The sequence below is a fragment of the Sorex fumeus genome, unplaced genomic scaffold (genome assembly GCF_029834395.1).
Source record: "Sorex fumeus unplaced genomic scaffold, SorFum_2.1 ptg000047l, whole genome shotgun sequence".
Classification (NCBI taxonomy): domain Eukaryota; kingdom Metazoa; phylum Chordata; class Mammalia; order Eulipotyphla; family Soricidae; genus Sorex; species Sorex fumeus.
The window spans coordinates 8,281,561-8,303,278 of record NW_026606104.1 but is presented as its reverse complement, the minus strand read 5'-3'; the positions used below and the strand labels follow the sequence as shown (position 1 = coordinate 8,303,278).

The following is a 21,718-nucleotide window of genomic DNA, read 5'->3' as shown; positions in this document are numbered from 1 at the left end:
TCATGTAGCCCATGTGGGTTCTATCCCTGACATCCCATATGGTCCCCTGAGCCCCACCAGGAAAGATCCTTAAGCACAGAGCAGAGAGTAAGACCTGAGTGCAGCTGTGTATGGACCAAAAACAAAACATTTGGGGAAGGCAGGAGAATTGCACCTCACAGTGCAGGGGTTTGTGGGTGTCCCTGAGATACCATCGATCTAACCCAGGCTCTAACAAGTGCAAGCCTTGTGATCTACCATTTATGGCACATCCCTAGTCCCAGATATGTATTTTAAGAGGCTCCAAAATTTTATTTAGTTTTTTGGGGGGCTTTCTTCTGGCTGTTCTCAGGGATCACTCCTAACTCTGTACTCAGGGATCACTCTTGGTGGGGTTTGAGGGCCCATATGAGGTGCTGGGGATCAAACCCAGGTCAGCATCATGCACAACAAGTGCCCCATCCGCAGTACTATCTCTCTGGCCCCTGAGGCCTAACATCTTAGACAAAATTATTTTTCTAAATGAAATGAAGTATTCAACAAATGTGCATTCTAATTAAATATGAGGAGATTTGAACTAGAAATTTAAATGTTTGCATGAGAATGAAGAAAACCCAAAACTAATTTTTATAGAGATTATCTTCTGGCTTTTAGCTCTTATAGTGTGTGCTTTGAGAAGGTCAAGAGAAAGTATAGAGGTTAAGGTTGAATACCCGGAATCACATGGTCTTCAGAACACCACCAGGTGTGCCCCCTCCACGTGAAAACAAATTTTAAAAATTGTTTTAAAAGATTAGTTTATTTGCTGCCCTTCACCATAAAAACATCACTTCATGTGAAGCAAAAACCAATTACCAAGGGGTGTGTGGGGGGAACATTCTGAAATGAGCTAAGATGTTTTTAAGGTCTTTAATTATGAAAGTTATTAGTTTCAGTATAGAACCAGTTGATCAGGGCAGTAATCATAACGTATTCCACTGTAGAAATCTTCCCATATGCTCAGAGCACCAACTAAGGGGTTCTGGGGGCGGGGGGTGGGGGAGTAGGAGATGGGACTCTGCATGTTTAGATGCCAGGCACCCAGGAGTCAGAATCTTGGAAGGAGTAAGTGGCACCAGAATGATTACATTCTATTTAACTTTTAAGCATTTCCCCCTCTGCTTATCAAAAGAATGCTTTTTTTTTTCCTTTTTGGGTCACACCCAGCGAGGCACAGGGGTTATTACTCCTGGCTCTGCACTCAGGAATTACTCCTGGCAGTGCTCAGGGGACCATATGGGATGCTGGGAGTCGAACCTGGGTCGGCTGCGTGCAAGGAAAACGCCCTACCCGCTATGCTATCTCTCCAGCACCCCAAGAATGCATATTTAAAAAAATACAAATTCTCATAGGCAAGTCAAAGTCCGATGATCCTCCCAAATCATCAACCATGGGATTTTACCAGCAGAAGTGGCCACCAAGTGGAGCCAAGTTTTTGACATCTAGTTCAACATGGTCCTCCGATCAGTAGGGGGCAGCACGTAGCGCGCTGTACGACCGGCTCGCTCCCTCTTGCATACGTCGCCGGCGTGATCGTCGCTGCTACATACCGCGCCTGCGCCGGGGCTGCGGCCTTTTCTCCCTCCCAGAGGGCTGCTCGGCCTGTGGCTCCGTGTCAAGCCGCGGACGGCCGTCTCTGTTCCGCAGGATGGTGAGTGCGGATCTCGCTCTCCGGGTCACTGATGCACGGGGGGTTCCCTGCCCTTGCCCGGACGTCAGCTGGGGGCCCGGCCCGGGCGACGCGGGGTTCGGATGGCATTCGATTGCGGGCTGCGCGCTTGTCGGGCTGCCGCTCCCAGCGTGGCCTTAATGGCTGCCGCCCGGCAGGCGAACCCCAGCGGGGGGAGGGGCGGGGCCGGCCGAGGCCCCGCGCTGGGCCAGCGGGCTGGGGGCGCTGGTGCCGGCTCCCCCGACCGGGCCCGACACGCGGCTGGCGGCGCCGGTGGCCTTGGGGATAGGAGTTGGGAGGATGGCGGGGTGGAAACTCGAACCGGGGTGCGGGGGGACCTCGCGGCCGACGCCGTCTCTTGGAAGTCTGTGTGTTCGGGTCCGGGAAGGGACGAATGAGATCCAGGGGCGTCTGAGCTCGGAAAGGGGAGTGTCGGGGCTCCCCGCACGGAAGCCGGCCCCGCGCGCGCTTCTCGGGGGGCGCCGATTAAAGGACATAGGGGAATTGGGGAGGGCCTGGGCAGTGGCTGCTTGGCCGATGCTCTCGGAGTCACACGGAGCAATTGGGAACGCGGACGCCGGGCGTTAGGATGCGACACGTGTCAGCGTGGACTGTCCGCACTGGTGCTGTCAGACTTGGTGGGCCGCAGGGTGGGAGATTGGCGGGAGCGGTGGGAACCAGAGTTGTCACGCTGCCGATTTCCTGCACTTCCGGTCTTGTGGGTTCTCTCCCCCCCCCCACACACTTCTCACCCTCCCCCACCTCCAATTCATTTTCATTTGCAAAATTGTCTTGAAAGATGACAATTTTGACCTGACTAAAGTTGACTGGGGTTTCTAGCCAGTTTGAAGTGTTAACTTTTTTTTTTTTTTTTAACTCAAATGGCAAAAGTATTTTGGGTTTAAACACCAAAGTGGTAAACTTTTTTTTTTTTAATTCCTTCCTCCTTCCAGGGTTTTGTTAAAGTTGTCAAGAATAAGGCGTACTTCAAGAGATACCAAGTGAAATTTCGAAGACGGCGAGGTATGGTCAGTTTTTCAGTTGACAGCATGGTAAAGAATCTACTAAACTGTTGAAAAACTGTCTTAAACTCTTTTCTTTTCTGCAGAGGGCAAGACCGATTACTATGCTCGGAAACGCTTGGTTATCCAGGATAAAAATAAATACAATACACCAAAATACAGGATGATCGTCCGTGTCACCAACAGGGATATCATTTGCCAGGTAAGCTGTTTTCTGTTCGTGTGGCAAACCTTAATTCACTGCTGGGTAAGAACTTGGGAAACAACACATCCAGATGTTGGTCCAGTGTGCCTGGGCTCACTTGAACTAATGATGCTTGCTTGGCAGTCTTGACCTACTTAAGTGCTGTGTGTTTTCTAATTGGAAGAGGGAGGGAGTAAAGAAACAGGGTGACATGTTATTTTGTAGGGCCTGATGGGGTGGGTTAAGTTTGACACCAGTCATCTAGAAGCTTACCCATCCCAGTTTCAAAAGAACAATAGAATAAATTTTGAACCAAGTCCTTTATGTCCTGTCTTTTTTTTTTTTTGCCACTTAGATTAAAATAGAATAGTAAGTCTTAAGTTAGGGAGCTAAGTAGATAAGTTACTGTATGCAGTGTGTTTAAGTAGACATTTATAGGAAGAAAAGTGAATGAATGAGTTTTTGGTCGTAAAACATTCAGAAATTTACAGTTATCAGTGAAAACAGATTACTCTTTTTTTTTTCTTACAGATTGCTTATGCTCGTATAGAAGGAGACATGATAGTTTGTGCAGCATATGCTCATGAACTTCCAAAGTATGGTGTGAAGGTTGGCTTGACAAATTACGCTGCAGCGTATTGTACTGGTCTGCTGCTGGCCCGCAGGGTATGTACTAGGAAGTGTTGGGGAGGGAAATGTCTGCTAGATGGATGCACACTCTTTGTTTTGTTTTGTTTTTTTCTTTTTTCATCACACCTGGCGACGCTCAGGGGTTACTTCTGGCTCATGCACTTAGGAATTACTCCTGGTGGTACTCGGGACCATATGGGATGCCGGAAATCGGGTGGCCACTTGTAAGGCAAACGCCCTACCGGCTGTGCTATCCTCCAACGCCATGGATGCACACTCTTGAATTGGGTAACCTTTAGTCACTTGGGGAGTGTTTGAGGCAATAAAGGCATTTTTCTGATAATCTGGGGAAACAGGATAGTATTTTCTATCCTGTTTGTTGGATATATCTAGAATATAAGAGTTTTCAGCAGTGTGTGGGTATCTATACTGTGGGATAGTTACATTGAGGCAGTTGCTATTTGGAACTGAACCTTGGGAGGAGGGAGTTGGAGGTTTTGGGCTATACTGCTTGGATCACTCCTGGTGATGCTATAGAGAGGATTGAGCCTGGAACCCCTCTGCAGTGCAAGTGCCTTAACCCCTACCCTATCTACATTCTGGAACTTTCTAATTTCAATGGCTACTTGCTGACTCCCTTGATGGTGTGCACAAACCCTTACTGCACAGAAGTGTAGGTCTTCTACCTGTCAGTGAGCATTTAAAATGTAGTCTGGAAACTTAGGATAGTTTAAGACGCCGTGTCTTTTGACCATGGCGGGGGGGGGGGCGGTGTCAGACATTAATGGGGATTTCATTTTTGTTTTATCTTTGCTAGTAGCACTGTCCTCCCGTTGTTCGATTTGTATTCGGTATGCCAAACAGAAACAAGTCTCATCATGGAGACGTTACTGGGCCCGCTCCAGCAAATCTTTGCTAGTAGGAGACATTTTCTGGAATAATGCTGAAGATGAAAACAAGATTTTGGCCTTTGTTTTCTAGATTATACTTGTTTTGCAGTCAGATTGTTCAACTTATTGCTCAGACCTACATCTTCATTTTCCACATATGTGGGTGGAGTTGGGGGGACCATTGTCAGTGCCTTTCTAAACTGCTTTTCGTGAAACTGTAGCTAACTGATAACTACTAGTGACCATGTTTAAAATCATAGAGTAGAGCCACAGAATCTTTTCTTGCAGTATCCTAAGGTTTTACACGGGATTATTTAATATTTGGTTACTGTGGTGTAGCCAAATACGATTGAAGAAATGTGGAGATTAACTCCTTTCAGATATTAGCAGTATCAAAGTGTTATACATACTAGTTGCTACATGTGGATGTGTAAAGATTCTGAAGCTTTAAAAAACTCATTGTAGGGGCTGGACCAATAATACAGTGGGTAGGGTGCTTGCCTTGCCTACCAGAGACCAGGTTCGATCCCCAGCATCCCATGTGGCCCCTCATGAACCTCCAGGAATAACCCCTTAGCAACACCAGGTGTTGGGAAAATGGGGGGGGGGGGGTCTCAGATGAATATCTTAAAATTTCTTTACAAAAAGTTTTTATTGTAAAGTATTTCACATACACATCTTATTTCAGATTAGCGTAATGGGGTAGGGTACTTGCATTGCACTTGGCTGAGCCGGGCGCATTCCTTGGCAACACGTGGTCCCCTTCAGCTTGCTGGGAATGATTCTGTAAAAGTTGATACCTTGGGACCATTATGATAGTACCTTGGGTAGGGTGTTTTCCCATGGCCCCCTGAGCATTGCCCCGAGGATTACTGAGTGCACAATCAGGAGTAACTACCCCTGAGCCAGGTGGACTCAAATCCCAAAAAAAGTTGATACCTTTACGGGCCTCCCAAGCAATACTTGAGGAGGGCGCAGGGGCCACTACTGGCAACACGTGGCTTGTGGTCAGTGTTCGATGAGATGTGTCATTGCTTGGGCCTTGCCTGGGACATTATCAAGGCTGGGTGGGCCAATGCAGGACATGCATCTTGCCTTTCTGTGTTGTTTTCCCCACCTTAAGCTTATATTTAAAAGTAAATTGGTGGGGGGGTGGAGCGATAGCACAGCGGGTAGGGCATTTGCCTTGCACATGGCTGACCTGGGTTCGATTTCCAGCATCCCATATGGTCCCCTGAGCATCGCCAGGAGTAATTTCTTAAGTGCAGAGCCAGTAGTAAACCATGTGCATGGCCAGGTAGGACCCAAAACAAACAAAAACACAATAAATTGGGGAAAAGATTAGTGTATTGGAAGGAAAATTCATTAAAGTTGTGACATAGTTTGGAGTTGTCCAGATATATTCAGACAATATTTAGGTTGTCTTCTTTGTCAATAGCTTCTCAATAGATTTGGCATGGACAAAATTTATAAAGGCCAAGTGGAGGTCACCGGAGATGAGTATAATGTGGAAAGCATTGATGGACAACCTGGCGCCTTCACCTGCTATTTGGATGCAGGACTTGCCAGAACTACTACTGGAAACAAAGTCTTTGGGGCCCTGAAAGGAGCTGCGGATGGAGGCTTGTCTATTCCTCACAGGTAATAAGGAATTTAAGGCTTTTTTTTTTCTTTTTTCCCTGGAATCTGGTACTAACCTGTTTCTGATAAATTTGGTGGCAGATTTTTGAATCAGATATGATCAAAGATGTGTTTCTGGCTATTGGTTCTTGTTTTGGTATTTTTGGGTTTTTTTTTTTTTTTGTATTTTGAATGGAAGCCAGCCAGATTTATTTGCCCCCACTTTCAGAAGAGAAATGACTCAGTACCTCCTAGAAATGTAAGCTGCTTTGGCTGCTTAAACTGGGTTGTAGCCCCATGTGGAGTTGTGTAAATCAATTATGGAGGTTGCATACATTTCTCCAGATTTATTGACAGTAAATATTTTATGTGTATGCCCGGGTTCAATTCCTCCACCCCTCTTGGAGAGCCCAGCAAGCTACTGAGAGTATCTCGCCCGCATGGCGAAGCTTGGCAAGCTTGATGTGTTCAATATGCCAAGACCAGTAACACCAAGTCTCACAATTTGTTGTGAGACTTGTGCCTTAGTGGTACTGATGAACAGGAGGACAATGACAGGGCCTATTTTACGTAACTCATGAAGTGCTAGTGACTTTCTTTTCTATCTGGGAATTCCTGTATTAGCTGCTGAATGATGATTTCCCACTAACTGAGCAAGTCGGTAGTTGGTCCTTCGGTTGCATAATGATGCAATTAATTGTTTCAAGACGGGACTGATGGCAGCTACTGGGAGTTCCTGCTTGTGAGCTCATTTCAAATTATTAGTACTAAAATATGAAAAACTACATTTTAGTACCAAACGATTCCCTGGCTATGACTCGGAAAGTAAGGAATTCAACGCTGAAGTGCATCGGAAACACATTATGGGGCAGAACGTTGCAGAGTATATGCGTTACCTAATGGAAGAAGATGAAGATGCCTACAAGAAACAGTTTTCTCAGTACATAAAGAACAAGATAACTCCAGATATGGTAAAAATTTTAATTTTTAAAGTGTCTGTTGGTTTTACTACTTGTTATTGGTGGGCACATTAGGTGCCAATAGCTTATTTCAGATTTTCACAGTTAAAAGTTTGAATGTGACATGAGTTTAGAAACTGATGTAACATGAACTTGGGATGTTGGGACACGTGTAGGTTAAAAGTTAGGTATGATTGTAATAAGTTCATTTGTTAGTGTGCTTTTAGGAGTATGATGCTAGCAGTGCAGCCGGTTTCTATAGCATCTGAATCTAAAGCTGGTGGTGGGTTTTACTTATTTGACTATTTTTAAAGATTGCATTCCTCTGTCAAAGTTACAATTGACCAGGTGGGGGGAGGTATTAGTTATTAATCTGGAAGAGTTGTTCCTTAAATAAGAGTTATATTCTGGACTTTGAGCACACAGAAAATTACTATTCTGTCACTAGTTCTGTGCATAAGTCAAGGGGAGGAAACCACATTTGTTAATGTTGGAAAATCCTTAGTCCTAAAGTTAAGTCTTGAAAGAAAATTTGTTGTCACCCCCTCCCTCAAGACTACATGAACGCAGTGAGAATGCTAGTGCTGAGTTTAAAATGAAGTTGAAGGCTTTTCTTTGCATATAACGATTCCAGTTCTTCACATCGAATAATTCTAGCGATGGAGATTGCTTGGGCTCGTTCTGTAAGGAAGGTGGTGTTACTAAATTGTGATATTGCGCACCAGGGTGTTTTTATAGTTGCTTGCTCTTCTGTAGTATCGAGTCTTTGGGTGGGGTGGAGATTGAAACTGCACAGTTGCTGTGGTGCTTTAATGTTTGCATTATTTCTTAAATGAATTTTTGAGCAAGTTTCCAAATAGTTATCTAGAAAAATCTAGGCTTAAATCTAGTTCCATAGGCCTTTTGTGAGTGGTGGTGATGGCAGTAGTAGTAGATATTGGGGAGACTTACGTTGTGTGGAGATAGCTTTAAGAGACCTATGAAATACCTGCCAATTTGAATATGTAATTGTGTGTGGAAAGACAGAAATGAGTTTGACCATTGCTTGTTGGCCCCATTTTAGTCTTTATTTTTAAAAGTGCTTTGTTTGGCATGTAAATTCTTGTGAAAGAATTTAAGTACATGATATTTTAAAAAGAGCGTCAAGTATGTTTCTGTTGAAATTAATTTGCTCTGAACTTGAGACCAGGATATGGGTTTAGTGGTAGAGCAATTTCCTTACTCTCTGGTGCATGAACTCTGGCATATTCCCACCAAATCAATTTAAAAGGTTGGTTTTTGTCAGTAAATATTGGCAATGATAAAAATTTGGTGTTTCTAAGGAAAAGATAGGTAGCATTTTGTATGGTGGGCTGTGTCTATATTTTGAGGCCATACAGTGCAAGGGATGGCACTTAGGGGCCTCATATGCACTGAAAGTGCTAATCACCCAAGCCACGATGTGTCCTATCTTTCAGACCTTAAGCAGTACTGGGCTAGTTTAGCTCCTTTGACAGTTTGCTTAGGAAGGACACACTAAAGTAATTAGAGTATGGCAGTATCACTGTATAGGGCATATGAAATAAAACCAAGTACTGTTTGTTTGTTTCAGATGGAGAATATGTATAAGAAAGCTCATGTGGCTATACGGGCCAATCCTGTTTATGAGAAGAAACCTAAGAGAGAAGTTAAAAAGAAGAGGTATGTGTTTTATGGTTGTCTTACTAAGAGAAAGAAGAGGGGAATCTCCTGCCTTGTTACTCTTGGACTCTACTGAAGTTGTGCAAACTCGATCACTAACTCTGCATGATGTTGCAGATGTGAGGGGAACCAGGTTTGCTAAAGTAATTGCAGTGATAGAAGTGGATTAACTTCAGATCCTACTGAGGTTGCTTATTCTATCCTTGTACAAGGTAACTGCAAAGATACTCTACTTTTTAGATGACTTGTTAAGAGAGAGAATAAAGTAGAAAGCTAGGCATTGCAGACTACCATGTGTTAATTTTGGCCCTATGTGGTACAGGATGGTATTACAAAAGTTGGGTCAGGAAAGATTATCTTAAGATTATACATAAGTAAAATATTGCAGAAATTTGATTACTTGATCTCTTATCTAATTATAATCTTTCCTTTTTAAATAAAAGTAGTAAATTCTCTGCTCACTTTCGGTCAAGGTTTTAAAGTTAAATTATCTCTTGTAGGTGGAACCGTCCCAAAATGTCTCTTGCCCAGAAGAAAGATCGGGTAGCCCAGAAGAAAGCAAGCTTCCTCAGAGCTCAGGAGCGGGCTGCTGAGAGTTAAAATCAACCATGATTTTTTTATGGAGATTTTGCAAAGACAGTAAATAAATCTATCGACCAAGCAGTGATTTCTGTGTTGTAAAGCTCTTGTTAATGAAACTACAGGGGGAAGACTGAAATAATAAAATGGGAGTTGTTGGCGCCTTTTTTTCTCTCAGGAAACAGGTGCCATCTTTTTAATAAAGTAACATTTGGCTCAAGGTTTACAGTTGATTGTCAAGCTTTTCCTCAACTTGATGGCATACAGCTTTCCTTAAATTTGGCAGACAAGACCAAATGCCGACCAGGAAATACATCAACTATTCATGCAACCAGAGGATTAGTGGGAAGAAAAAGTCCTACCATTTAATTGGGCAGGGGGGTGCATTGGGGACTGGAAATCATTCACATATGCAGAGAAAAAATGTTAAAGCATTTATGTGCCTCAAGAAGCATAGCCCTTTGGCCAGCAGGAAATACTGTTAAAATTGAAAATTTACTACCCAAAGAAGTCCTGATTCCAGGATTCTACCGACTACTACCATAGCTCCAATTAAATGCAAGAGTAAAATAGGTTTGTTTTGGGGTCCATAAATAACTTGCCTCTTGTTATGCTACTCAAGGTAATGGTTTGAGGACTCCAGTGGTTGAACCCATTGAATTAAGGGTGATCCTTCAAAGTAGGTTCAAATTAACCTCTGAAATTGGCAATTAAAAATAGCCATATATGTTGTTTTCTTATAATTTTAAGCATATCTAAATGAAATAAAATGTGCACTTAAGGGGGATGAGAAAGGCACCACCAGTGTTTGGTCCCCAGCACCTCACATGGCTCCCTGAGCATCCACCAGGAGTGGTTACTGAGCGCCTGAGGGTCTGTGCCCCTCCCCCCCCACTCGCCAAACTGTATTCTAAATCTTAAGCAAAGAACAAGCATTTTAACCCAACGTTTGTTTATAAAGGGGTAATTTTAATTTACCTGCTTTGCAGGCTTAGATTTTTGTTAATGTGCAAACTTTACCATGCTAAGACATTAGTAAATTTATGTATAAATTTTTCTTTAACAGCAGCTTTGATGCAAACAATTTCCAGCACTGGTATTTTGGCTGACATAATTACAAAATACTCACGTTCAATGTTTATGCAATGAGACTTCACAGCATTTTAAGTCAAAGTAGTTACACAGTGAAATGTGTTGGGAAATGTACCGGGATTCTAAAGGGGAAGGAAGGACACCTTGGAGCCTGTTAAACCTATACCACCTGCTGTTTCCGAGCAATCAACATGTATTTGAAGATGATGGCTTCTTGGATCCAGGGAAGTGGAGTTTTGGCAGGGATTTTAATTAGAAGCCTTCTTAACGCTCAAAACTTCAGAAGTAGTTGGTTCCTACAATGGCCACAATGTCCAAATCAAGAGTCATTTGTGTAGGAAATTTTCTTCCATAGCAATGTTTTCAGGTTATTTAGTATCAAAGAATGTTCCATTTCCATTTGATTTGCTGTGACCTTGAGAGCAATACAAGAATAAAGCTGCTTTTCTAATTCTTCACGGATTTCACTAGGAGCACCACGCAGTAAATAGTCTTTGAGTAACTGACAGGCTTTTGCCAAGTTTGGTTGTATCACTTCTGAAGTACACTTCATTGTACTCTGATCACAGCTAGTTCGACAATCTGTGCCATAGACACAGTCCAAGTCAGACTCACAGTGACGATCCTTTATAAGTTCTTTAAGGTTTGTCTCTGGCACAATTTTTCTCATGTCCACCATTTTCAGATCATACTTATCATTATATCCTAGATTTTTGGCACTCGTATCACACATGAGGAAGTTTCCATAAGGGCCGTGGAAAACATCTTCCACAAATTCTAGAAGTCCTATGGCTATTTTAGCCTTCCTAGGCCATGATGGTGTGAATAACTGATCCATGCTTCTTCTGAACCCAGAGGGAATAAAAAGTTCAATGACCCACGGAAGGCTAATTCCGTAAAGAGAGGTATGTTCAACACTTTCCATGACATAGAGGTCACCACAAAATCCCATCAATTTGGGGGTATGTTCTTTGTCTTGAAGTATCACCATGAGGAGAAACTCATTCAACTGAAGAAGTGCCCATGCAGACTTGGCCTCTCCCAGGGAAACCTGTCCATCTTTGTCCCCATCAGCTACAGTCAAGATGAGATTAACCAATTCAGAGAGGTTTCCTTGGTCCCCCAATTTTGCCTGTAAAGATAGGAATTAGACTAATTATACAATAAGATTCTTGTCTAACATACTAATATTCTTTATGGGAATTATGTAATAATGCTATTGAATCTCCAAGTATTTCTGATGCTAATTACACTTAAACAGGGGCTGGAGTGATAGCACATCGGGTAAGGCATTTGCCTTGCACGCGGCTGACCTGGGTTCAATTCCCAGCATCCTAAATGCAGAGCCAGGAGTAACCCCTGTGCATCGCTGGGTGTGACCCAAGAAGCAAAAAAAAAAAAAAAAAAAAAAAAAAAAAATTAAAAATCCTCCAAATAAAATGTTTATTTCACAAATAAATAAACTTAACTACAGCTGTATCAACCTATTTAAAATTTTAGAATTTCTGGAGGATGCGGCTGTGACATCTCATACTCCACACCACTGATGTACCAGGAGTAGCCCACCACATTGGATGGGGTGTAAAGCAGAAGGTAACTAATTTTGATTAAAAAAAGTACAGACACAAGCACACAAGGCTCAACCTATAACAGCATGTTGGTAAATCTCTTATACAAGGGCTTAATGGCTCCAGGCTGAGATACAACAATCACACTCTTTCTTCTAAGGAAATTCTGATCATCTTTAGCAGGTTTTTATAACAAGCAATACAAAATTATTGAGGGGCTGCTATTGGGGTAGGCGTGGGTGATAGTGGGAAAAATTTGAAATAATGGTGGTGGGAAGGTGTAATGGTGATGGGATTGATGATGGAATACTTAATGTAATAAATTATTGTGAACAAGTTTATAAAAATAAAATTGAAAACAAGGAAAAAAAAAAACAACCCAGCTGGGCTAGAGAAAATATAGTTGCCTTGAGCACGACTGCCCTGAGTTCCATCCCTGGCACTTCATATGGTAGATCACTGAGCACCACAAGGTGTGCCCACCCCCTCTCCCCCACCATAAAAAAGCCAACTTCGGGGCTGGTGAAATAGCTCAAAGGGCTAAAACACAGGCTTTGCAAGGTGGAGGCTGTAGTTTGATACCTGTACTACAAGGTACCATGAACACTGCCAGGAGTTAGTCCTGAGCATGACTCAGTAGGGTAGGGTCCAAAGATGTGGCTACCCTAAACTTCTGTACCCCTTTGGTCCTATAGATACGGTATGATAAGATCCTAGTATTTGTCATATTCATTTACTTGCATAATAGCATGATAAACTATCCAAAGTACATAAAGTCAACTGAAAGTTATTTTCTCCTTTCTTAACAATTTAGTCTTTGATTTTTAATATTTTTAGTTACCAGGACCTGGAGGGAAAGAGTGGGGTATCACTGTGTGGAATTTCTTTGGTTGGCTTAAGGAACATACCTGATTTTGCTCAGGCCTTACTCCTGGCTCTGTGTTCAAGAATCACTTCTGGCAGTGCTCAGGGATCACTTGTGGCAGTACCCGGGACTGAACCAGGATCCGTGCAAGGCTAGTACCTTAACCCCTGTACTTTCTTTGTCTCTGTCTCTCTGTCTCTTTCTCTGTCTCTGTCTCTGTCTCTGTCTCTCTCTCTCTCTCTTTGGCTCCCATCATGTGTTTTGAAGAGTGAAAATGTGCCCTTCAAACATATATAACACATCTATTAAAAAATAATTTTAAAGTATTTTTTAAATTTCCCTTTAAAGGTATTGGGGCCAGTGCTCACTTTGGCAGCACATATACTAAAACTGGAATGATACAGAGAAGATTAGCATGGTCCCTGAGCAAGGATGACATGCAAATTCGTGAAGCGTTCCATATTTTAGAATGGGCACTGGTGGAGGGATGGGTACTCGATCATTGTATAACTGAAACCCAAGCACAAAAATCTGTAAGTCTACAACTGTACCTCATGGTGTTTCACTAATAAAAATTAAAAATAAATAAATAAAAATTTTTTTAAAAATTAAAAAAAAAAAAAGGTATTGGGGCCAGACTGATAGTATAGTGGGTAGGATGGTTATCTTGCACATGGTCTACCCAGGGGGTTCAATCCTTGGCATCCCATATGGTCCCCCAAGAACTTCCAGGAGTAATTCCTGAGCTCAGAACCAGGAGTAAGCCCTGAGCATTGTCGTGTGTGGCTCCAAAACCAAAAAAATAAAGGTATTTTCCTATGTAAGTTCTTTGGGATAAAATAATTTAAAAATGTAAGCTATTAAAATATAGCTTTTGAGTTCAATATGTAATAAAAGAGATTCCCCCCTTCCCTGCATGACAACTTTTCCATCCTTTAATATTTTTCTTTTCTCCTCTCTATTGTTTTCCCTCCTGAGGGCCACACCCAGCAGTGCTCAGGTGTCAATCCCAGCACAGACCTCAGGGAGCATGTGGTGAAGGAGACAACTGCCTCCTGCTCACTATACATGTGCTCTATTGCCCTTCAGCTATTTCTCCGGTTCTAATATTTCTAAATAATCTTTGTATGAATATTCTTTTTTTGTTTTTGTTTTAGGGTCACACCTGGCAGTGCTCAGAACTTATTTCTGGCCCTGTGCTTAGGGGATATATGGGGTGCCAGAGACCAAACCCAGGTCGGCCACATGCCCGGCAAATGCTCTGCCCACTGAACTATTTCTCTGAACTGTATGAGTATTTCTTTGAATTAAAAAAATATAGGGCCAGAGCAATAGTAGAATGGGTAGGGCACTTGCCTGGCACGTGGCTGACCTGGGTTTGATCCCCTGACACCCTATATGGTCCCCAGAGCCCCACCAGGAGTGATCCTTGAGTATAGAGCCATGAGTAAGTCCTGAGCACCGCTGGGTGTGGCCCCAAATCAAAAACAAATAACAAAATTTACAATTAGGGGATGCTAATTGTAAATTATTTACATTTTTTAAAAAAGATAGTTTGGGGCCGGAGCAATAGCACAGCAGGTACAGCATTTGCCTTGGACGTGGCCAACCTGGGTTCAATCCCCAGCATCCCATATGGTCCTCCAAACACCACCAGGACTAATTCCTGAGTGCAAAGCCAGGAGTAACCCCTGAGCATCGCTGGGTGTGACCCAAAAAAAGAAAAAAAAAAAGATAGTTTTGGTATGTCAAACTGCAGTTGGCCCTTCTTATCCATGGCTTCCATATCCATCCATACATTCAACATTTACAAAGTTTGTGTCTGTCCTGAACATAAACAGACATTTTTCCTTGACATCATTCACTAAACAATACAGTGTAAGAAATACTTAGATAGCATTTATGCTGTATTAGCTATTTAGAGTAATCGAAAGAGCTAATTTAAAATATGTGAGAAGGGCCAAAGTCCTTACAGTACAGTGGGTAGGGCATTTGCCTTGCATGTAGTCAATTTGGGTTTGATTCCCTGCATCCCATATGGTTCCCCAGCATTGTCAGGCGGTGCCCAAACTGTGCCACCTCCCCCCCAGAAAGGAGGATGATCTGCATAAGTTATACACAATCATCATGCCTTTTGTTTGTTTGTTTGTTTGTTTTGGGGTGACACCTAGTGATACTCAGTGGTTATTCCTGGCTCTGAACTCAGGAATTACTCCTGGTGGTGCTTGGGGGAACCATATGGGATGCCAGGGATTGAACCCAGGTTGGCCACATGCAAGGCAAATGCCCTATCTGCTGTACTATCATGCCATTTTATATAAGGGATTTGAGTGTAGAATTTTGATAGCCACAGGAGGTCTCGGAACCAATCAATCCCCTGCAGATTCTGAGGTACAACTCTATATCTCAGCTCATTTCTTTCATTTCCTTTTCATATGCGGATATATTTAGTTTTTATAAGTCATGCTGAGGAAAACATCCTCCACACACATTTTCCTTCTCTTTGAATAATTTCTTTAAGCTAGAATCCCTGATGAAAGTAAAGAAGAGAACATTTTCATGTCTTAGTTTGAGGACGTACCAACTCTTCCAGAAGAGTACAGCACTGTTTAACACCAATGACCTGCAAATGCATATACTCACTTTAAAGAGACTGTAGACCATTTCTTTGAATTTTTGAACAGTTGTTCCCCTTGTTGGCTTATCAAATAAAACTATTTCCTTCCGTGGTTCCAATTCTGTTCCAAAATCAAGATGAAGTGCTTGTTCCATCTGACATTTCACAACACCTGGCAGATTATCCCAAATCCCTAAATACATCTACGTGAAAAAAGAAAGACAAATTAGACTATAAAGTGAGTATAAAACTAATCTACCACTATATATTTTAATATCCTTCTCTTTAAGAAAACCACACAAACAACAAATCATTGAGTTTTTTTGAACTGCAAATTTCATATCTCAGTGTTTTTATTTTTCCTTAAAATTTTAGCATGGAAAGAATGTCTGTTTTAACACACACACACACACACAGATAGACACACACATTTTTTTTTTCTTTGTCCATTCCTTGTGGTGCTCAGGGACTATTCCTGGCACATGCTTAGGAGAGGCCCCTTGAGATACTCATGGAACCATTTGTGGTGTCTGGGATTCAAACTTTCATGTGAGGAAAGTGCCTTATGTCTATATTATCTCTCCAGCCCTCTTTCAGCAATGTGTTGAAGATTTCATTGCACATTTTTTTTATTTTAAATTTTTATTAGTGAGATACCATGAGGTACAGTTGTAGACTTACAAATTTTTGTGCTTGGGTTTCAATTATACAATGATCAAATACCCATCCCTCCACCAGACATTGCACAAGTTTTTCAACTCCTTGGTTAATCCCTACATATTTTCTTCATTTAATGCTTTTATAAATTGAATGTTTTTTTTTTAGTTTTTGTGTTACAAATAAAACTGATACTGCATATAACAGAACTGTTTCCTATTATTTTGATAAATTCATTTTTCAGCCCTAGCAATTTTCTTATGGAATCTTTAGGTATTTCTAAGTACCTAAAATTTATGAATACAGATTTATTTTTACTTCTTTCTTTTCCTTCTGGATGCCTTTTATCTGTGTATTTGAATTTGTTTGATCAATCTAAATGTTGTCAGAATTATTTCTTTTCCTTATCTAAGTGATTAGGCTAATGTTTCCCATATTCTGTTTAATAGAAGCTGTGAGAGTGAGCATATTTACCATGTTATTGACCTGAGTGGAAAACTTTTGCCTTTCATCACTGAGTAGGATTTGGTTTTGGGTTTGTCCCCCCCAAAAATGAGTCTTGTTATTTTAATGTAGTTGTCATCTATTCCTAATTTAGTGTTTTTTTTTTTTGTTACGAAAGCATACTAAATTTTTTAAGTACAATTTTTGTATGTTTGGGGACAACATTTAGGTTATCCAGTAGTTACTCCTGGCTCTGCACTCAGTAATCACTTCTGGCAGTACATAGGGAAACATATGGAATACTGGGGAAGAAACCCAGGCCATCTGCATGCAAGGTAAGTGCCCTTCCCATTGTAGCACAATTGAGGTGTACAGTTAAGTATAATCGAAAAATATAATTCTGGGGCTGGAGAGAGCACAGTGGGTAGGGCGTCTGCCTTGCATGCAGCCAACATGGCCGACACAGGTTCGATTCCCAGCATCCCATATGGTCCCCCAAGCACCACCAGGAGCAATTCCTGAGTGCATGAGCCAGGAGTAATCCCTGAGCATTGCCGGGTGTGACCCAAAGAGAAAAAAAAAGTATAATTCTTCTAATAAGAGTATCCTCTTGGACTTTTTTAAAACTTTGTTCTGTTATGTGGTATAATATCACGTGAATTCCCGTTAATCATCAATTTGCTCAAGTGGGGGCCAGTAATGTCTCCATTCGTCCCTGTGGCATGCTAGTGTAGCCAATGGCGTCTGTTTGTTCTAGGAACACGAAGAGCCTCAAACCGATCGTTCAGGGTCTTGACGAAGAAGTCTGACCATTTTGTAGGTGGGCGGCCACGCGGTCCTTTGACGTCCCATGGAATCCAGTTGGTAATAGCTCTAGTCCAGTGGTCATCTCCAAATCTCATTATGTGCCCAGTCCATTTGATTTTCAACGCCTTGGCAAAGGAGAGTCCCTGATTCTTGATCGTTGAAGGAGGTCAGGTTGGAACTCCGGATTCTTTCTCTCATTTGAGTGAAACGTGATACTCCAAGCATAGCTCTTTTGATTCCTCTTTGGGAGACCTGAATAGAGTTCTCATCCTGTTTGCATAGGGCCCAGGTCTCTGAGGCATATGTTAATGCAGAAAGAACAGTGGAATCAAAGAGATGTGCCCAGAGTCGGAGGTTCTTCGTCCTCTTAGCTATTTCTTCAACGCTCTTGAAGGCGTTCCAAACCACTTTCTTCCTCCTGCACAACTCAGGTGCCAGTTCATCCGTCATGTTGACTTCTCAACCTAAGTACACATAACTGGTGCATTCGGAGATGTTTGTCCCGTTGAGAGTGAATGGAACATCAGGAACGAGACCATTTCTCATAAACATTGTCTTCGTATTTTCTATTTATCTGTATTATAATCTGCGTTGTTTCCTTCTGATAACTTTGGTTTTAATTTGTTCCTTTCAGTTTTTTTCTAGTCCCTTAAGATGCAAAGCTAGATTGTCTCCTCTCACATGAAAAACATGGCACATTAAGTCTATGGTTTTGCCTGTCTTACTCTGATGGGCTCTCCCTAGCACAGTACTGAGCATGTAGCAGACACACTTGAATGTTGATCTTTTTTTTTTTTTCAGAAATCCTCATTTTTGGGGGGCGACAGATGTGGGGGGTGAGGGTGCTCTTAGGTGGTAGTTAGGCGGTCTGGGCCCCTGGAAATTCTCGGCAAGTGCTGGGGTACTTGGGCCACCCTGGGTGTGCTCTGGGGCTTCCCAGGCTCATACCCAGAGATGTTTGGAGGACCATGTAGTGTCCAGGAATCAAACCTGGCTAGGGCACTGGTCAGTAATACACCCCAAACACTGTACTCTGTCCCAGCCCCTTAGAAACACCTTAACGATAATTAATACTGTCAAATTAAATATTACTTTATTAATTTTCCGATTTTATTTCCCCTTACATTTTATATAAACACTGATTATATAAAATGTATATAAACTATAAACACAAAGTTGCTCTTGATGATTTGTTACAGACATTCAACATACCAACACCAATTGCACCTTCCCACTCTCATTATCTCCAATTTTCCTAACCACCCCTTAAGCCTGCCCCCACAGTACGCCCTCAATAACTTATCTTATATTTCTCATTATAAATAATTTGCTAAAAGAATGATCAAAATATGTTTCCTTAGAAGAACGTTAGTGAAAATTATTGTATCTCACCATGAACCATTATACCCTTGTATGAGAGATTACCAAGATACTGTCTTGGTTAAGCCTTCTGTGTTTATATTTTGTTAAATGAGACTGGTTGTCTTCTATATTATATCTCATCCAATCTGGTATGCTACTCCTGGTTTACCAGTGTTACAGAGTTTGAGATGTTGTACAGCTGCATTTTTGGCCACGTGCTCCAAGAAGTCCAAAATTTTTAATGCGGTGGTATAGCTGGAGTTAAGTTTTTAACTGGGTAGTGGCTTTGGGGCATGTGTGTGACTGCCAGGACTTTTGGAAGTACAGGAAGATGGGAGAGGTAGCCCATCCCTGACTCCGTGTAAGTCTGAAGATTTCAGTCACAAAACCCACATCTGAGTTTTTCAACAGGCTAATTTCTGATGATGCTTGTTCCAAGCCATGGGATCCAACCAGAAGCATGGTGGCAATTATGGAGTGTGGAGGCTTTCTGCTGCTGTGGCTCTGTTCCTCTGTTTGGGATTTACTAAACACTACTTTAAAAGTTATTATTACTGGGCCATAAACTACCTCCAGCACCAAATAAGCTCATTCACTGACCATACCCAGAGACTCATAAATAAATCTCAAAAGAGATTCAAAAAGTTGCAGAAATTCTTCCAGACCACTTTGGACCAAGGTTGCGCTGTCTGGGGCACCCTAGGTGGGGGAGGGGTGGGTGAGCCCTGCACCCACCCAAACAGAGCCCTGGCAGCCAAGGACTTACTCCTGCCTCTATGCTCAGGGATCACTTCTGACAACTCAGGGGACCATACAAGGTTCCAGGGATTGAAGACTAGCCAATAGCAAATGCCCTACCAGTGGACTATTGCTCCAACCCTCTATAGTTCTTTTGTGCCCTAGCTTACACTGTCCTTCACCGATGTCTGTAATTTAATTCTTCATTCACATATGGACCCAAATGTTAGAAAGGTCTTCCCTCATTGCCTCCTCTATAGCACATCTCCAGACTCCTGATTCCCAACTCTCCACCAATCTGCCCTGTAACATACCCCATAGAAAGGTGTAACATACCCCATAGAACACACCACATTTTGCAGTCATTTTGCCTATTTATTTACCAACTATCAACTGTTTGTGGTCCCCACTCTTCTGGGGTAATGTAAGATCCATAAAGAAAATAGATTTAACTATTTTAATATTTTATTCCCAGCAACCATGTCTGGAATATACTGGGAATAGGAAGTTAATGATCATCTGTTGGAAGAGTGAATCAAAGCATACAGAATTGAAAAATAGTTGACCCCTGAACAACACAGGGGAGAGGGGCCTGACCCCTTAAAATCTATGATAATATCCCTTCAAAACTCTACAAGAAGTCTGTTGGTGACCTGAGCTTACCAATGACAGTTAACTAACATATTTGTATGTTATATGTACTATCTACTGTATTCTTATAATAAATCTAGAAAAAAAACATGAAAAGTAGATCATCCTGAGTCTTCATCCATATCATTCTCACACTCTGAGGAGGAGGAGGAAGAGGGGTGGGATGCAAAAACACTCACATCTAAGTGGTCCTCTGTTATGCTTTTCCAGTGAGTCTTTCCAATAATGCTTTCACTCCCAGTAAAATTAGAATTCACTATCATTTTTTCATGTGCCTTCTTGTCATTTGTATTTCTTCTCTGAGGGAGTTTCTATTCATTTCTTCTCCCCATTTTTTTAATGGATTTTTTTTTCTTTGTAAAATTCCACCAGTGCCTTAAATATCTTTGCTATTAACCCCTTGTCAGATGGGTATTGGGTAAAAATGCTCTACATCACGAATCTCAGGGAGATGAAAATCAAAACAGTGAGATATCAATTCACACTATGATGTGACTGGCACACATCAAAAAGAACAAGAACAACTAGTGCTGGTGTGGATGCAGAGAGAATGGTACTCTCATTCATTGGTGGGAATGCTGGTTGGTTCATCTTTTTTGGAAAACAATATGGTCTGTATCACTGTCATCCCACTGTTCATCGATTTACTTAGCAGGCACCAGTAATGTCTCTATTCCTCCCAGCCCTGAGATTTTAGCAGCCTCTCCTTACTCGTCTTTCCCAATGATTGGAGGCTCTTTCTGGGTCAGGGAAATGAGATGTTATCGTTACTGTTTTTGGCATATTGAATACGACACGGGGAGCTTGTCAGGCTCTTCCTGTGCAGGCGGGCAGGTGGGATACTCTCAGTAGCTTGCCGGGCTCTCCATATATATATATATATATATATATACATATTTCTCTCTATGGTACATATACACAGTAGAATACTATACAGCCACAAGGAAAAATGAAGTAATGAAATTTGCTTATAAATTGATGGACATGGAAAGTATCATGCTGAGTGAAATGAGTCAGAAAGAGCTGGACAGAAAGAGACTGATTGCACTAATTTGCGGGATATTTTAAAAAAGAACATAGAATGAGACTAATACCCAAGGACAGTAGAAACAAGGGCCGGCACATGGTGGCAGGGACGGGCCATCCTTTCCCATCTCCTCACCCCTTCGGGGACCTGACTGTCAAGCCCAAGAACTGCCTCTGTGTGCCATTTATGTGCATTAATGGCCTTGACCCAGAGGCCATTAATGCACATAAATGTGCATTAACCCTGACAGACACAAACCCTGTGCATTAACTCTGGCAGACACAAACTTCTAAAAGAAAAGCGCAGGTACTTGGGACCAGGGCGGGGATGGGCCATCCCTCCCCGTCTCCCCACCCCTGGGGTCCTGGCTGTCATGCCCACAAACTGCCTCTGGGTGCCATTTTGAGACTCACAAATGAATCTCAGAATGTATTAGCTCACTACAGAGATGTCTCTGGACCCAATTATTTATACAATCTTAGAATTTCAAGAGCGTGTGGCCGCATGACATCTCATGATATTCATAACAAGCAATAGAAAATAAATTATCAAGCATCTGCCTGTTGCAGGCAGGCTTGAGTGATGGTGGGAAAATTCAAAATAATGGTGGTGGAAAGGTGTAATGGTCGTGGGATTGGT

General features: G+C 42.0%; 2 protein-coding genes and 3 non-coding genes across 5 annotated transcripts in view; 4 read left to right on the top strand and 1 right to left on the bottom strand.

Annotated features, from left to right (window-relative positions):
* The first annotated feature begins 1,561 nt into the window (after nucleotides 1–1,561).
* RPL5 (ribosomal protein L5) lies at nucleotides 1,562–9,339 on the top strand. The gene is made up of 8 exons (XM_056123731.1): nucleotides 1,562–1,669; nucleotides 2,641–2,710; nucleotides 2,796–2,911; nucleotides 3,425–3,559; nucleotides 5,852–6,054; nucleotides 6,827–7,004; nucleotides 8,584–8,672; nucleotides 9,173–9,339. Exons 1-8 carry the CDS (start codon nucleotides 1,667–1,669, stop codon nucleotides 9,270–9,272), a joined length of 894 nt encoding a protein of 297 aa, XP_055979706.1. The 5' UTR covers nucleotides 1,562–1,666; the 3' UTR covers nucleotides 9,273–9,339.
* Nucleotides 6,660–6,757, top strand: LOC130032205 (small nucleolar RNA SNORD21). Its single transcript, XR_008793760.1, has one exon. It is a non-coding gene; the product is annotated as a small nucleolar RNA SNORD21 (small nucleolar RNA).
* Nucleotides 8,753–8,885, top strand: LOC130032210 (small nucleolar RNA SNORA66). The gene has a single exon (XR_008793765.1). It is a non-coding gene; the product is annotated as a small nucleolar RNA SNORA66 (small nucleolar RNA).
* An 860-nt stretch (nucleotides 9,340–10,199) lies between the features above and the next one.
* DIPK1A (divergent protein kinase domain 1A) overlaps nucleotides 10,200–21,718 on the bottom strand; it is a 108,015-nt gene continuing 96,496 nt past the window's right edge. Inside the window, exons 4-5 of the mRNA XM_056123729.1 lie at nucleotides 15,420–15,596; nucleotides 10,200–11,475 (exon numbers count right to left, since the gene is read on the bottom strand). Of these exons, the coding sequence (XP_055979704.1) occupies nucleotides 10,663–11,475; nucleotides 15,420–15,596 (990 nt within the window). The 3' untranslated portion in view covers nucleotides 10,200–10,662. The remainder of the gene's footprint in view (nucleotides 11,476–15,419; nucleotides 15,597–21,718) is intronic.
* LOC130032171 (U6 spliceosomal RNA) lies at nucleotides 13,137–13,243 on the top strand. Its single transcript, XR_008793735.1, has one exon. It is a non-coding gene; the product is annotated as a U6 spliceosomal RNA (small nuclear RNA).